Source organism: Chionomys nivalis, chromosome 26 (genome assembly GCF_950005125.1).
Source record: "Chionomys nivalis chromosome 26, mChiNiv1.1, whole genome shotgun sequence".
Classification (NCBI taxonomy): domain Eukaryota; kingdom Metazoa; phylum Chordata; class Mammalia; order Rodentia; family Cricetidae; genus Chionomys; species Chionomys nivalis.
The window spans coordinates 16587133-16602887 of NC_080111.1; the positions used below are offsets into that span (position 1 = coordinate 16587133).

General features: G+C 41.7%; 1 protein-coding gene across 3 annotated transcripts in view; it reads right to left on the reverse strand.

The window, feature by feature from the left end:
- Positions 1 to 15755, reverse strand: part of Lhfpl3 (LHFPL tetraspan subfamily member 3) — a 395254-nt gene that overhangs the window by 114862 nt on the left and 264637 nt on the right. For all 3 annotated transcript variants that reach the window (XM_057758605.1, XM_057758607.1, XM_057758606.1), the window contains exon 2: positions 1517 to 1753. In XM_057758605.1, coding sequence (XP_057614588.1) covers positions 1517 to 1753 — 237 coding nt within the window. The remainder of the gene's footprint in view (positions 1 to 1516; positions 1754 to 15755) is intronic.

Sequence of the window (15755 nt, forward strand, 5' to 3'; positions counted from 1 at the left end):
CAGACAGTCATGAGTTGCCATGCGGGTGCTGGGAATTGAACCTGGGTCTGCTGGGAGAGCAGCCAGTGCTCTTAACTGCTGAGCCATCTCTCCAACCCTAGTAGTTTTGTTTTGGGGAAGTTTTAAAAGCATTTCCTGTGGAAGTTATTTTTGTGCTTAGAGAGTGCTTGGTAGGATTGAGTAAAGAATGCATGCAGTGTCTATAAGCCAGGGGGTGAGCGTTCCTGGGTGTCTGCTGCATTCTTAGGCACAATGGCTCCATTTGCTTTTTTATGTTCCTACTTTACAAGCATGGGCAGTGATGGCTGCCTGTGAAGTTTGCTGTGTGGCCATTACCTGAGATGTTCATGTACCGGATAATATATGCTTACATTAGAGACCTTGTCAAAAATAGTGAAGGATGCTTCAAATTAACACCTACTTAAAGTAATATCTAAATTTTATAATTCAAGGATGGATTTTGCTTCTTATTAGGGACAAAAAGCTAGAAGGAGCCACCCACCTGAAGGTGATAATGTAACTGCAAAACTTGGAGATTAAAGATAACATGCAAAGTCAGGCACGTGGCTCAGTCTAGGGGCTGAGGAGACTGTGTCAGGAAAGGAAGATCGGGGTGTGAGGTCAGTCTAGGCTACAGAGCAAGACCTTATCTCAAAAATCAACCAACCACCAACAAAAGGAACCCCCAACCTCATAGAGATTAAACCCACCAAACCAATCTAAGACTATAACAAATTCTTGTCATTAAAGTTCTACCCAAAAGAATAGGTCTAGCAGTGTGGAAGAAAAATTACGAGATTTGCCTTGAATAATGACACACTAACACTTAGTTGCCTACTCTAATTCACGTCGGTACATTAGGACACCTGTCAATGTCCTGTTCTTTCTCTCAATTTCCTTTTGAGAAGAAATCTGAGCAGTTGGTTACCCAGATAATACACTGAAAAGTCCAGCCAACTGGGGTGCTACCATAATCTCCGTAACTACTTGGTGTGGGAATCTCTCTCTCTCTCTCTCTCTCTCTCTCTCTCTCTCTCTCTCTCTCTCTCTCTCTCTCTCTCTCCCCCCTCCCTCTCTGACAGGATGAGTTTGAATTCAGATCCAGTGATTGTGAGGGTTGTGAGAGATTTCTTAGGGTTTCATTTCAGTCTGGGAAATCAGCCGTATCCATAGAGAGGAAGCACATTCCATCCAATCATATAGATACCCCTTCCCCAATGCTGCCTCTTAGTCATTTACTCTTGACAGCTAAGGTGTTAGAGAAAGAGGGAAGAAGAATCTGGAAAAATACTTAAACAGTCACAATGGACTTAGAGTGCCTCCGAGGGATAAGGAGATGCAATGTTATACTTTAGTCTTGCAGACATCTTGAGTCTGTGAAGTCTAGAATCCTGAGCATTAAAGGCCAATGAGAACTGCAGGGAAAGGGACTTGGTGGGCAGGAGTGAGAGGGCTGCTGTTTGGGGTTATTTTTTGTGCTTGAGGTACCCACTGAGAGTCCCTTAAGTAATCTTACCTTTGTTTTCTGCCTTCAGTTCCTCTGTCATCAAGCTGTCTTGTCGGTTTCCGAGCACAAACGCGAGAAATGAGAGGATCAGGGCATCCAATATTCCGATGATAGCCAGGATGTATGCCCAGCGGACGGAGCAGGCCCCAAGCGTGTACTTGTCTGTCTTTTCACCACACATCCGTTTTACTTCATCCGAATCCCAGCCATCCGGGAAAATCATACAGCCGAGCACAAGACAGGCAGCTGAGAGAGAAAGACGAAAGGAGAAATTGAGCATTTTATTTTAAAAGGTGTTTCTATTGTTTGTCAAACATTCCAAATGATTGATTCTGAGAGTGGCAATTCTCAGTACCGTTTCCTGTCCCTCCCCTCCTGCAGAGAAATTCAGGGACTGTACTTTAGAGGGAGCCCACACTGAGATAGGTTAAGGAAGATTTAGCTACGAGAAAATATTAAGAAATTGAATTTTTGTGCATGTTTGCAAAAAAGGCTTCCATTGCAAATAGCCCAGAAGGAATCATCACACTGCATAGTGAGAGTTCAATGCTGTCTCTAAGAGCAATAGCAGCAGTCACATAAGGGTTAGGATCACATGGAAAATACCAGCGTGTTTATTGACTTTGAATCTCTGGGGAAGATAACATTGCGATCCCTGCCCCAGTGTCCAGACATTCCTTGAAATTCTTATCATGTGTAGCACTCATTGATACTTTCTATTCTAGTATTCATTCTGTTTAGTTTTTGGAATATATATATATATATATATATATATATACATACATATGTATTGCAGTAAGTATACAATATTCCCCTTTTCTTTAATCCCTCCAAACTCTCCTGTGTACCCTCTTGTTCTCACTTGAATTCCTCAGTTCTTTTTTCTTTGTTCATTATACATATATATATATACTTATATATGTATTCTATTTATAGCTCTCTCTCTATATATATTTCCATTATACATTCCTAAACACATAAATACAACCCACTTAGTATGCATAATGCTACACATACACACAACACACATGTGCACACACACGCACACGTATGCACACACACACAATTTCAGGGCTGATCGTTTGGTATTGGATAACCAATGGCTGAGTTCTTCCCCGGGGAAGACTCTTTCTCTTATTATCAGTGTTCTTTAGCTGCCTGTAGCTCTCTTTGTAGGGCTGAGGTCTCCTGAGCTGTCTCCATCCATGTTAGCCTGTCTATTGGTGTTGTCCTTGTTCAGGTTATGTTAGGGTGACTGTGTTTAAAAAAGAAAAAGGTTGTAAGCCACAGTAGTACAGTGTGACAATGCAGTTTTAATGAAAATTAAGAGTTAGGAAACTGTAGTGGCATTCATTTGTATTTTAATAAATAAAGCTTGCCTGAAGATTAGAAAAGTAAAACAGCCCAGTCTTATAGATCAGGCAGCAATGACACACACCTTTAATCCCAGAAGCCACACCAGTTTGCCAAAGACACCAGGTGGTAGTGGTGAATGTCCTTAATCCCAGAACTAGAGAGGATTATAAAATGGGAGGAGTCAGTTCTCAGTCTCAGCCTCATTCTGAAGTTTCCTGGAGGCAGGATCGCCATTTTCGGACTGAGGTTGAGGTAAGAGTCAATGGCTGGCTGATTGCTTTTCTTGTCTTCAAGTTGAACCCCAACATCTGTCTCTGAGCTTCCATTAATCATGCTTCAGAAGAGAATTGTTTTCTTTCTTTCTTTCTTTCTTTCTTTCTTTCTTTCTTTCTTTCTTTCTTTCTTTCTTTCTTTCTTTCTTTCTCTCTCTCTCTCTCTCTCTCTCTCTCTCTCTCTCTCTCTCTCTCTCTTCCTTCCTTCCTTCCTTCCTTCCTTCCTTCCTTCCTTCCTTTTTTTCCCCTTTCTTTTTTCTTTTTTTGGTTTTTCAAGACAGGGTTTCTCTGTGTGACTTTGGAGCCTGGAATTTGTAGACCAGGCTGGCCTTGAACTCACAGAGATCTGCCTGCCTCTGCCTCCCAAGTGCTGGGATTAAAGGCGTGCGCCACCACTGCCCAGCTGAGAATTGTTTTCTATATTCCAAATATTATTGTATTATAGATAGCTCCCTGCTTTGTGTGTGTGTGTGTGTACGCGCATGTGTGCATGAAGGCAGGTAGAGGCCAGAGGTCAATGTTGTGTCTTTATTCAGTTGCTGTCTACCTTTATTTTATTTTTAAATTTATTCTTTCCTCATACATTACATCCCATCAATCCAACCTCAGGTCCTTATGTCCGTGTAACAGGGCATTTTCTGACTGAACCATTATTAGCGGAAATTGCTTTTCCATTTTCCATCCACCCAGACCCTAATAATCACACAGAAACTATACTAATTAAAATACTGTTGGGCCAACAGCTCAGTTATATTTCTAGCTAGCTCTTCTATCTTAAATTCATCCATTTCTATTATTTTGTATTTTACCACGAGGCTCATGGTTTGTTACCTCTTGCTTCTTGGGCAGCTACATGGTGTCTATCTCCTTCAGCAGCTATTAAGTGTCTCTCTGACTCTACTTTCTCTCTCTCTCTGTTCTGATTTCCCACCTGATTTTATTCTGCTAAGCCATTGACCCCAACAGCTTTATTCATAAAAACAACACATATGCAGAAGGGCATCCCACATCAAACCATTACATCCCCATGCCTCCTTTCTTTCCTCTCTTCTCTTCTCTTCTCTTCTCTTCTCTTCTCTTCTCTTCTCTTCTCTTCTCTTCTCTTCTCTTCTCTTCTCTCCTCTCCTCTCCTCTCCTCTCCTCTCCTCTCCTCTCCTCTCCTCTCCTCTCCTCTCTTCTCTTCTCCTCTCTTTTCATTTCTTTTCAAAAGTCTGACTATGTAGTCCAGGTTGTCTTTGACCCATCATCCTCCTGCCCTAGCCCAAGAAGTGCCGTGATTACAGGTGCATGCCATCATACCTGGTTCCAATTTCTTTTTCACTTAGAACATTGCCCTTCTATGAGCCCTCATTGCTGTTGTTTATATTTAGGTTAGAGCCTTTGTTCCTTTTGTGTGTTGTTAAGGTTATTTATTTACAAATATTGTCTCAAATAAAAGATCAAGCTTGCTGAAAAAAAAAAAACTTTGGCCATTTGTCATATTCATAGAATGTAAAACAATGTCTTGACCCAAACAGGCACTAAGATACATGTGAATGGGGAAAATGGATGGTAAATGAATGGATTATAATATCTGTGCCTTATACTATAAAATGTAATTAGTGGCAGTCAATACCACCACCATTAGTCAATGGCACAAATTTAGTTAAAGAGAGATTCAATTAGGTGGTAATCAGAGCCAATTTTGTTGTGACTATACAACAGATTACAAGTATTTGGGGTGGATTTAAATGCAGTGAGCTGGTGATTTGAAGATGTTTTCACATGTTGGCTCTCTCAGCACAGCACACAGCATGCTCTTCATAATTTACAACAGATTATCTGTAATCCAAAAATGCAGTTTTCACAAACAGAATTAATTTATTTTGGACAGTGCAGAAGATCTTTGAGTCTAAGCTATATTTGAAAAATTTCTAAATTACTTTGAATATTTAAAAATATTATATATATATATATATTTATCAGTTGAAGGACGCTGAAGTTTTTTTCCCATTTTCCAGCTATTGTGATTAGAACAGTATTGAACATGACTGAACAGGGAACTCTGTAGGAGGCTATTGAGTCCTTAGGGTATATGCCAAGAAAATGTGGTATACATACACAATGGAAACTATTCAGCTTCAAAGAAAAATGAAATCATGAAATTTGAAGATAAATGGACAGAAATGGAAAATATTATATTGAGTGAAGTAACCCAGACAGGGAAAGGCAAATGCCTCATGGTCTTCTCTTATTTGTGGATTCTAGCACCCAATCGAATCTTTAGATTCGATTCAATAACTTGTAGTAACTGAAGAAACCAGGAACATAGAAACTGTCGTGTGCATGTGTGTGTATGTGTGTGTGCACAAACTCTAGAGTTGGGGATATTAGGACATTAAGAGGAAAACAGGGCAGGGAAACTTTAACAAAGAGAGAGGAGAGAAGCAGAGATAAATAAAAATAAGCATTCTTGCTAAAGCCATAGGGAAACATTTTTTATGAGCTTACTTAAAGGACACATATAGTATATATGTGTGTGTACATATGAATACATAAACACACACATACCGTACATGTACATACACACCCAGAGTTTAAATAGAATTATACCACACAGAATGATGATACTCCTTCTGCAACAGTTATAAATTATTTAACAAGAATCCTAGTGCCAGGCATAGGAAACTTCTCTTTGAATTGTTGGTCATGGGGACCCGAGAGACTCCCTGAAAAGAGAGGTTATTATAATTGCCTCAATTGTCTCTCAGACCTCGAAGATAAGATTTCACTCCTGAGGACACCACACACATAGAACACAGGGTTTGGAATAACTGATCCAGAACTGACCTGGAGGACTAACTCTCATAGAATCAGAAGGTGCTATGCAAGCCGTCAAGGTCAGAAAACAATCAGTAGTCCTGCCTAGCTATCAAATCTGTAACAACCACAACAAACGACCTGATGGAATATCCCTGATGGGGCAATAGTGGTACTTTTATCTTGGGGGCAACCAATAGCTGTGTAATTGGCTTGAAGGGCAGCTCAATGGGAGTGGATTCATGCCTGGTACAGTAAACCTAACCAACCACAACTTCTGGAGAGGTCATATGCCTGAGAGGATACTGCATTATTGCCATTTTACAAAACCAAAATGATTTCTGACTGTACCCTAAGTGTTCATACTCACACCCATAGATGAATTCTGACTGTACCCTAAGTGTTCATACTCACACCCATAGATGAGCTCTGACTATACCCTAAGTGTTCATACTCACACCCATAGATGAGTTATGACTGTACCCTAAGTGTTCATACTCACCCATAGATGAGTCTGATTGTATCCTAAGTGTTTATACTCACACCCATGGGTGAATTCTGACTGTACCCTAAGTGTTCATATTCACCCATAGATGAGTCTGACTGTACCCTAAGTGTTCATACTCACACCCATAGATGAGTTCTTACTATATCCTGAATGTTCATACTCACACCCATAGATGAGTTCTATGTACTAAATGTTCATGCTTACACCCATAGATGAATGTTGCTCTTAATCTTCACCAAAGAATCTTCCTTGTGCACCAGATAGAGACTACCACAGGGGTCCACAGCTCAAGGGACCATGTTACTGTGGTTTTCCCATCTCCTGTTAGTACATCTACAACACAGACTCTACATCCATGGCTTAGGGAACATTGTGGAAGATGGAACAATTGATTATTAGGGCCAGAAGGTCAGGATTTCTGAGGTACTGTGTTCTAGACATGACGGGGAAGTTGTTCCTTGAAATCTCAACAACAAAGTTGCCTAAACAAGATGTGTACAATGACAATACCAGTTGTGCTGACTAGTTTTGTGTCAACTAACACAGGAAGGAATAATTTTGGAAGAGAGAACCTCAACTGAGAAAAATGGCTCTACCAGATTGATGTGGGCCCAGCTCATTGGAGACTGTGCCACCCTTGGGAAAGTGGTCCTAGATGGTGTAAGAAGATGCTTTAGAGTTTCTATTGCTACAACAAAAGACCATGACTAAAATGCAAGTTGGGGAAGAAAGGATTTATTTGGCTTACATTTCAGCATTGCTGTTCATCACTGAAGGAAGTGAGGACAGGAACTCAAATAGAGTAGAATCTTGGAGGCAGAAGCTGATATACATGCTGTGTGTGTATGTGTGGGTGCTGCTTACATGGCTTAGCTCACATGGCTTGCTCAGCCTGATTTCTTATAGAACCCAGGACCACCAGACCAGGAATGGTACCACCCACCATGGGCAAAGCCCTCCCCCATTGATGATTAATTGAGAAAATGCCTTACAGCTGGATCTCATGAAGACGTTTCTTCAGCGGAGGCTCCTTCTTCTCTGATCACTCCAGCTTGTGTCAAGTTGACACACACAACCAGCCATTATAAAAGGCAAACTGAGAAAGATCTGAGGAGCAAGCCAGAAAGCTACACCCTTCCATGGCCTCGGTGTCAATTTCTACCTCTAGATTCCTGCTTTGAGTTCTTGTCCTGACTTCCCTTAGTGATGAAGTGGAACTTGAGAGTTGTAAGGTAAAATAAATAATTTCCTCTCCAAGTTGCTTTTGGTCATGGTGTTTTATCACAGCAATAGAAACCCCAATTAAGATACATACATAGAAGCAACCCCAAAATAAATCTGGGAATATATATATATATATATATATATACACATATATAGACGTATGTATGAATATATGCATGTTAATGTAATTATGAAGAAAGGGTTTTGAATTTAAGAGTGAGTGGGAGCATGGGAGGAGTTGGAGGAGAGGGAGGGATAGAAATGCTGTAAATAAAGTACTTGTATGAACATAAAAGAAAATAAAACTGACCATGTAGAGACACCTACACAGTCACAAGCCACCAAAGGTTTCCTAACACCTGACTTCCCTGATACAGCTCAGAACAATGAACACATCAGGGAACAGATGAAAACCGCTCATTTAAAGTCTTGCATGCTTCATTTCTCCACTCAGAATGCAGGAGAACAACCAGGGCTCTCAGCTTGCCAATCACAGCGCAGTAAGGGATTTTGTGTTTTGTTTCTTAGATCTATTAAATCCATGTCCTTTGTTAATACAACCAATCTCCTAATGTGTCAGAGCAACTACTCTTACCCAGAGAGACACTCTGGACCCAGCTAAGCCTAGGATAGGTTTCCAGGCTCCCCACCCTGGTTGCCTCTACGGGGAAGACCAATGTGCCCTACTCCAAACATGATGAGCTGCAGTGGACATCCAGACACTTTAGGTTAAATAGGACACGGGGCTAGTAGGGAACATACTGAGAGATTTCGAGGTGCGTTTCAGCAATTTCAAAATTAGGTAGTCTTTACAGAATTGAGTTAACACACATGGTCATCATGGGAAGGACAAGTGTCAGAGGGGTTCACAGTCACAAATGGACAGTAGGTTTGGGGGATGCTGTCATCAAAAGGTTTTTTTTCCCTTCAATTTCTTCCTGCCTCAATGGTAGACTCACCTCTCTTTTAAGTTTGTATTTCTGCAAATTCTGAGTTACAACTTGCAACTGACAAAAGTGTAGAGACGGAAATACCCCAGACCCAAACCTCTAGAGAACTGACCACACCCGAAGTGGCCTTTTATCAAATGTAGAGGCGGATATCCCCAAACCCAAGCCACCAGAGAACTGACCAGACATCCATAATCCTCTGATCTCAAATGTAGAGGCGGATACCCCCCAGACCCAAGCTGCTAGAGAACTGACCATACATCCATAATCCTCTGATCTCAAATGTAGAGGCGGATACCCCCAGACCCAAGCTGCTAGAGAACTGACCAGGCATCTGCAAGCCTGTTCTCAAAGCGTATCACTCCTTACATTATGTTCTCAGAAGAGTAGGCAGAAATGGAACCACGTGTAACACTTCTTTGTGCAATACAAAACTTCCTGAAAATCTGTGCTTGCAAAGCTTTGAGACCTGATTTTTATTTTTAATAATCTAAAGGAGTTGAGGGTTTAGAAAAATTATAAAACCACTGAGCAGAAGGTTAGGGTTTTGGGCTCCTCTAGAAAACTATTTAGGTTTACCTGGAAAGGACGCCCTGGTGTCATACAAGGTAGCACCCTGATATATACCCAGTTTTCCAATTTGTTTTTGTCAACCTTTTCTTTCTTTATTTTTTTTATTTTTTATTTTTTGGTTTTTCGAGACAGGGTTTCTCTGTGGTTTTGGAGCCTGGCCTGGAACTAGCTCTTGTAGACCAGGCTGGTCTCAAACTCACAGAGATCCGCCTGCCTCTGCCTCCCAAGTGCTGGGATTAAAGGCGTGCGCCATCACCGCCCGGCTTTGTCAACCTTTTCTTAATGAACTTCTTGATATTTTCTAGTTTGTCTGTTTTGAAATTTAAATTACTGCAAAGCAGGATTAAAGACACCACAGATGTGTTTAAATGCTTTTACAGCTTAAGTTAGGTCTCATAGAAAAAAAGCTCCCCCAACAATGTATAACCAAAGCACATGTCTTTTTCCTTTCTCTTTCTACTTAGCTTTTTTGATTTTTAAAGGGAAGCCCCCCCCCATTTTAGTGTATTTAACTTGTCACAAAAACAGATGAGGCTCTGTTGACTTCTTTGAATCAATGATTCAGTGATTTAATTAATACAGTTTCTGTGTGGTTATTTCAGGGCTAAGCTAGCCAGGCTGCCGGAACGAACAAGCAGCCTCTCCTTGTAACACTTGGGTGCTGTGATAAATCCTGTTTCCTGGCATTCTATTAGTCAGACTTTCCTAATCAGCTTGATTTGTAGTCAATAGATACTAACAGCTGTTCCCAGTCCTGTGTAGGGTGTACCTGCAAGGTCCTTAGCTGCCTTCATTGGCAATAGAAGAAATAGTGTTCTTCTTTGCTTTAACTTTAACTATTAACTATTTGTAAGTCAATCAAAACAGTAAATAAGGGTCAAGAATATCTGATTAATTCACACATTATAACTTGACCACAATGGATAGCAGAGAATAAATATCAATTGGAAAATTATAAAAAATTTGGACTTCTTATTAGAATACCTAATTTCCATGCAACTAGGTATTCGTCCATTTTTTTTTGTAACAGGTTCTAGGTGTATATTAGAGAACGTTCTTGAATGTTCAGGAGAAATGAAATCTCACAAGTTGGAGGTAAGCATGCAAAAGTGGAAAGAAACCCACAGTCCAGTTATACGGTGCCATGGGTCCTTCTAATCTAGACTAAGTAACAAAGGTGTCCTTGTGAGGGTGTTTCAGTTGCTTTCCATGTTAATTGTGTTCCAAGTGGTTAAAAGTGCTCACATTCTACAAGGACACTATGTCAAGGCTGCTGATGCCACAGTGAGTTCTGAAATAGCTCAGAATGGTTCCCAAGAGCCACTAATTACAGTCGCATTTTTCTTGTTAAAGAGCTGAATGTACTCTCTGTAGAGGAAACATCCTTAGACAAACCCACAAGCCTTTGCAATAGGCTCTGTCTCCAAAAGGAAAGACAATGGGAAAATTAGTGGACAGGGAAGTTTCTTGGGCCTGCTTCTATGGCTGGTCTAACTGCCCCACTAGGGCTTTGAATGATGTAGACTGAGAACTGCTTATATCTGAACAGAAAGAAAAAGCAAAATTCTCTCTTTAAAGAAATCTATGCACTGCCGCACCAAAGCAAGATAAATTGCCTCACCTTGCTGAGGCACTCGAGGGGAGCATGGGAAATTATTTGGGCATACGGTAGCTGCAGAAATGAATGCCAGCAGAGGCTTCTAGGGCATGGAGGGCAAACTTTCACACTGGGGCTGTCACTGAACACCTGGTGTAGAGAGATGTCTTGCTCCCACAGCTCCTCCATCAGCTCATGGTCAGCCACGTCTAGTTAGGGTATTTATACTGCTGGAGAAAGATTTAATATTTACAGCTCAGTTTACTTCTGCAGTTACTTGATGACACAGAACATGAACTACTGTGGTTTCGAGTGCGGCTAAGAAAACAAATCGTATCCTGGAAGATTGTGGTTTCAAATACAATATATTTTTATGGCCATTTAATTTGGTGTCATAACATGAAAGACATAATAGCCTGTAGAATGGTTTTGGTTAAGAGAGAATATAAACAGACTCTATGCTGTCAGAAGACAAGAGAAAGTGGCATTCACTGATGAGAAAAGGTGCTATTCCCTGCCCAGCCCTTTAGCCCCAATTTTCCTAAATAAAGGGGCCCAGAATATAATATTCATGTTGCTGTGAGAACCTGGACTGTGTAGATAATTAGGCATCCACTGACACCTGCAGATACAAGTTCTACAGTGAGTGGGGAAGCTTTTCCAGAATAGGATGCCAAATAAAACCACAAATGCTTGATTGATATTGGTTCAAATCCATCTAGGTCTTGAGGGTTAAATAGTCACATACAGGGGTCGGGGTATGGTTGAGTCATAGACCATTCTTCTAACATCAGCAAAGCACATGGCTCAACCCAGGCCTGGGAAAAAAGGTCACATATAATAAAAATTAGAATCTAGAATGTAGAAAACATGTAAAAGACCATTCTGATCAGCACAACACGGCAAGATGACTTGATTTATGTGATAACACAGGTCCAAATTCTGTGAAATCCTGAATGTGATTTTGTTAGTGGGAAATACAGAGTAAGAATAGTGAGTGTTTATTGAATGCCTCTCACATGTGGGTAGACTTGATGTGAATTTTCTCATTCGATCCTTAAACAGAGATCAGAGAAATGTGAGGATACATCTTCACGACTCAGTCCATTTCCATAGAGAGGCATTTTCCTGGAAACACTCCCAATCCCTTAGCCCTGCTCCCTTTCTTCCACAGAGGTATCACGTGAAGGAGAGAACTGGCCTTATCTGCCCTGCCTGCTTCCTGACTTACCTAAGTATTCTTGTGTTCACACAAAGCACGGCTAACACAGGACGGGCATGGATTTTGAGTTCTCCCTGTCTCAATCACTTTTGCACTACTTCAGTGAAATGCCCAACACACCTTATGAAGAAAAGAGGGCTATTTACTCTACAGTTTTAGAAGTTTTTAGTTTGGGTGGTTCTTTTGGTTAAGCTTCTGGTGACGACCTAATGGTGGAAGCATTCAGGGGAAAACAATCAACAATTCAATGCAGTGAGCCTGAAATAGAGCCTTAGATTTAGGCCCATTCTTTTACAACTTAGCCGCCTGGGCACTGGCTTTCCCTTTCCCACCAGGCCCCATCTCTTACAGAGATTTTTACCAACTTTCTTTAAAACTTGCTGTTGTTTCTTCGTGGACTTTACATCATATATCCTTATCATATATCATCTCCTTATTCCTTTATAACTGTCCTCTGCACTTGAAAACTCCCCCCAATTAAAAAATTAAAGATAAATAAAAAACACAAAGAAGAAAGAAGAAAGAAAAAAGTCTCAATGGGAAAACTGTAGTACAATACAGTGAGTCATGCAGTAGACCATACATCTTTCCTTGTAAGTGTTGTAAGTGTTCATTGCAATGAGACACTGCTCTGTCTTGAGACCTTTGGCTTCTGCTACACTACCAGTTTTGGGCCCTCACTGGGCCTCCTGTTGGATTTCCTGTTGTTGCCCTGTGCCATGGAGATCCCGTAACTTTGAATTGCTAGGACCAGTGCCTTCGCAGTCTCCAGCAGTTCATAGATGGTGTGGATGTTGGGGTGGGACAACTCATAGCCTTGGTTCTGGACCTGGGTGGCAGTTGAGTTGATCAGCCTGCCAGATTTCCCTCATGGTCACCACCAGGTCAAGCTCTCCAGCACTGCCCTAGCTAGCTCACCCTCTGCAGCAGGTAGCAGGTGTGGGGGCCAGTTCTCCTGTTCTCATGCCTTCAGGTAATTCAGCCTCATCTACACCACCAGGGTAGGCTCTATTGCTTTGCTAGGGGAGATTCAGGTACCACTCTCCCGAGCCCTGCATTCACGGAGGGGCAGGACCATCTCTCCCACTCTCTCCCACCCAGCACAGGCAGCAAGGGATGGAGGATGGGGAAGGGCATCTCTGCCTTGCCCACTTCACCTTATGGTAGATGAGGGGTGGTCTAAGATGTCCCGTGCATCTTCGTGGGGCCAGATCACATGCACACCGACCAACAGAGTCAGCTCTATTCTGATGCTAAGGTGGGTGCACAGCTGGCTATCCCAAGTGCTCCAGCCAGTGACTGGCAGGGTCAGCTTTCCCATCTTATGACTGGGGACCAGCTTTATGGCCTGCATTGGGTGGAGGAGTCACTAGTTTGTTCCTGGTTGCTCAGCCCCGAAATAACCACACAGAAACTATATTAATTAAATCACTGCTTGGCCCATTAGTTTTAGCTTCTTATTGGTTAACTCTTATATTAATTTAATCCATTTCTATTAATCTGTATATTGCCACATGGCTGTGGCTTATCGGGTAAAGTTCCCAGCATCTGTGGTGGCTCCATGGCTTCTCCCTAACTCCACCTTCCTCCTCCCTCCCATGCTATAGGCCAAGCCAGTTTCTTTATTCATTAACCAATAAAAGTAACACATAGACAAAAGGACCTCCCACACCACCACCACCACCACCACCACATGACAGAGGAATAGTGGGGGCTCTCCTACTCTTACACCTTCAGTGCTGGCTGACACACACTCCCCAGCCAATGGGGTTAGTTCTACAGTACTGCTCAGGCAAGGTACAGGGCCAGCTCTTCCAAATGCTGCAACTGGGTACCACCTTTCTAAATGGTACCAAGTCTCCAACACATGTACTAGCCAACAACTTTCCATGACAACAATTCTCAATAGATTAAGAATAGAAGCAAATGGCATAAACAGTAAAAGTCAATCACGAGAATACACAATCCACATTATACTCAGTGGTGAAAACTTGAAAGTATCCAAGATCACAAGGCATGGATGCTTACTCTTACTATTTCAAGTCAACATAGTATTTAAAAGTAACATTCTAACGTTTTTAAAACTTGAAAGATCAAAAATCGTTTAAACACAGTACCTGAAAACTTAAATATTGTGCACTAAAGCTATGGCAATGTAACTAAGATCAAGAGAAGAGACTGTCTCATCACCCTTCACTAGAAAGGACCACGCTCTGGGGACACCCTATCAATACATGAACATCATAAGAGGTGAAGGGAATCTGACCAGCTCCAGCGGTGAGACACGGCTCTGCCAGGCCTTGCCCTTGTTCCCATCCCCTCTGCCTTCTTAAAAACCACCAGATTACATTCCTGAAGCTAGCCTCCAATGTCTATTCCCTCATTCCAAGGCTGACTACTAAGGTCCAGCTGTCAAAGTATTGAAGTCCAACGATCAGAAGCCCCCTTTGACTCATCTCATTAACATGCCCAACCAAAGTATACCTCGGCCTCCTAGCCTATTCTAACACAGCTCGCCCCCCTTTTTTCTTCTGAAGGATGACACCTGCAAGGTCATTTGCTGCTGTTTTCTACCTGAGTCAGAAAGCAGCTACTTTAGCTTTTCTTCCGCACTTAATAAAGGCTTTCTCTGTGAAAACAGGTGTTTAGGTATGGTTTGTGCCTAATCTGAGGTCCAGGAGGAAGCCCGCATTGTGCGGGGTGGGGTGGAGGTGTCTCCTTCAACAGATACCTAGGTGATGCTTCTTCACACAGTCCAGTCTTTATCCTCCCCTCAATACCCAGCCAGCCAGCCAGCCCCTGTTGTAAGAGGCTGCTTGTTTGTCCTGGCCACCCAGAACCAAAATAATCACACAGGAATTGTATTATTTAAAATACTGCTTAGCCCATTAGCTCTAGCTTCTTATTGGCTAACACTTATATCTTAATTTAACCCATTTCTAGTAATCTGTGTATTGCCACGTGCCTGTGGCTTACCAGGCAAAGTTCTGGTTTCTGTCTCCAGCAGGGCTACACGGCTTCTCCCTGACTCTGCCTCCTTTCTCTCAGCATTCAGTTTAGTTTTCCCCACCTATCTACTCTATCAGGCCAAACCAGTTTCTGTATTAATCAATGGTATTCACAACATACAGAGGGGAATCCCACATCAAACCCTAATCTCACACCACCCCCATTCATTCCTTCACCTCACCTCCACACTCACTCACAGTGCCTTACTCTTCCACACCTTTCTAGCCTCCACCACACCAATAATGAATATATATATTCTTCTCTCTTAAGTGCTGGTCTTTATACAGTTTAAGAACTGCAGAATCTGGGCAGAAGCTGTCAATCTCCCTATAAAGAGAGTTAGTTATGTCATTCAGGATAGACATAATCTTGTCTAGGCACTGATTTTTCACCAGAAAAGGGTAGAACACCAAGGTGGGTTTCAGACACCTTGTTGTGGATTGTTCCATGTGATTTTCTTGTCTTCAGTTCTACAATCTCATCTCATCAGTGCTTAGAGATAAAGGCTATGAGGAGTCCAAGGGGCTGATTCATTTGTTACATTTAAAACAAAACCTTGAGTTGCCTCGTTATTGTTAGTTACTTTTTGTTTCTATATTTTCACTGCCCCCTTTCAACTATTTATTAGGGAACTAAAAATAAGTAAGATATACAGGTTATATTTCAATAACTTCTGTGTTGAAAATGCCACTACTCTAGGATAAGAGGCTGTTTCTGGAAGAAATGGAATTGGAAAGA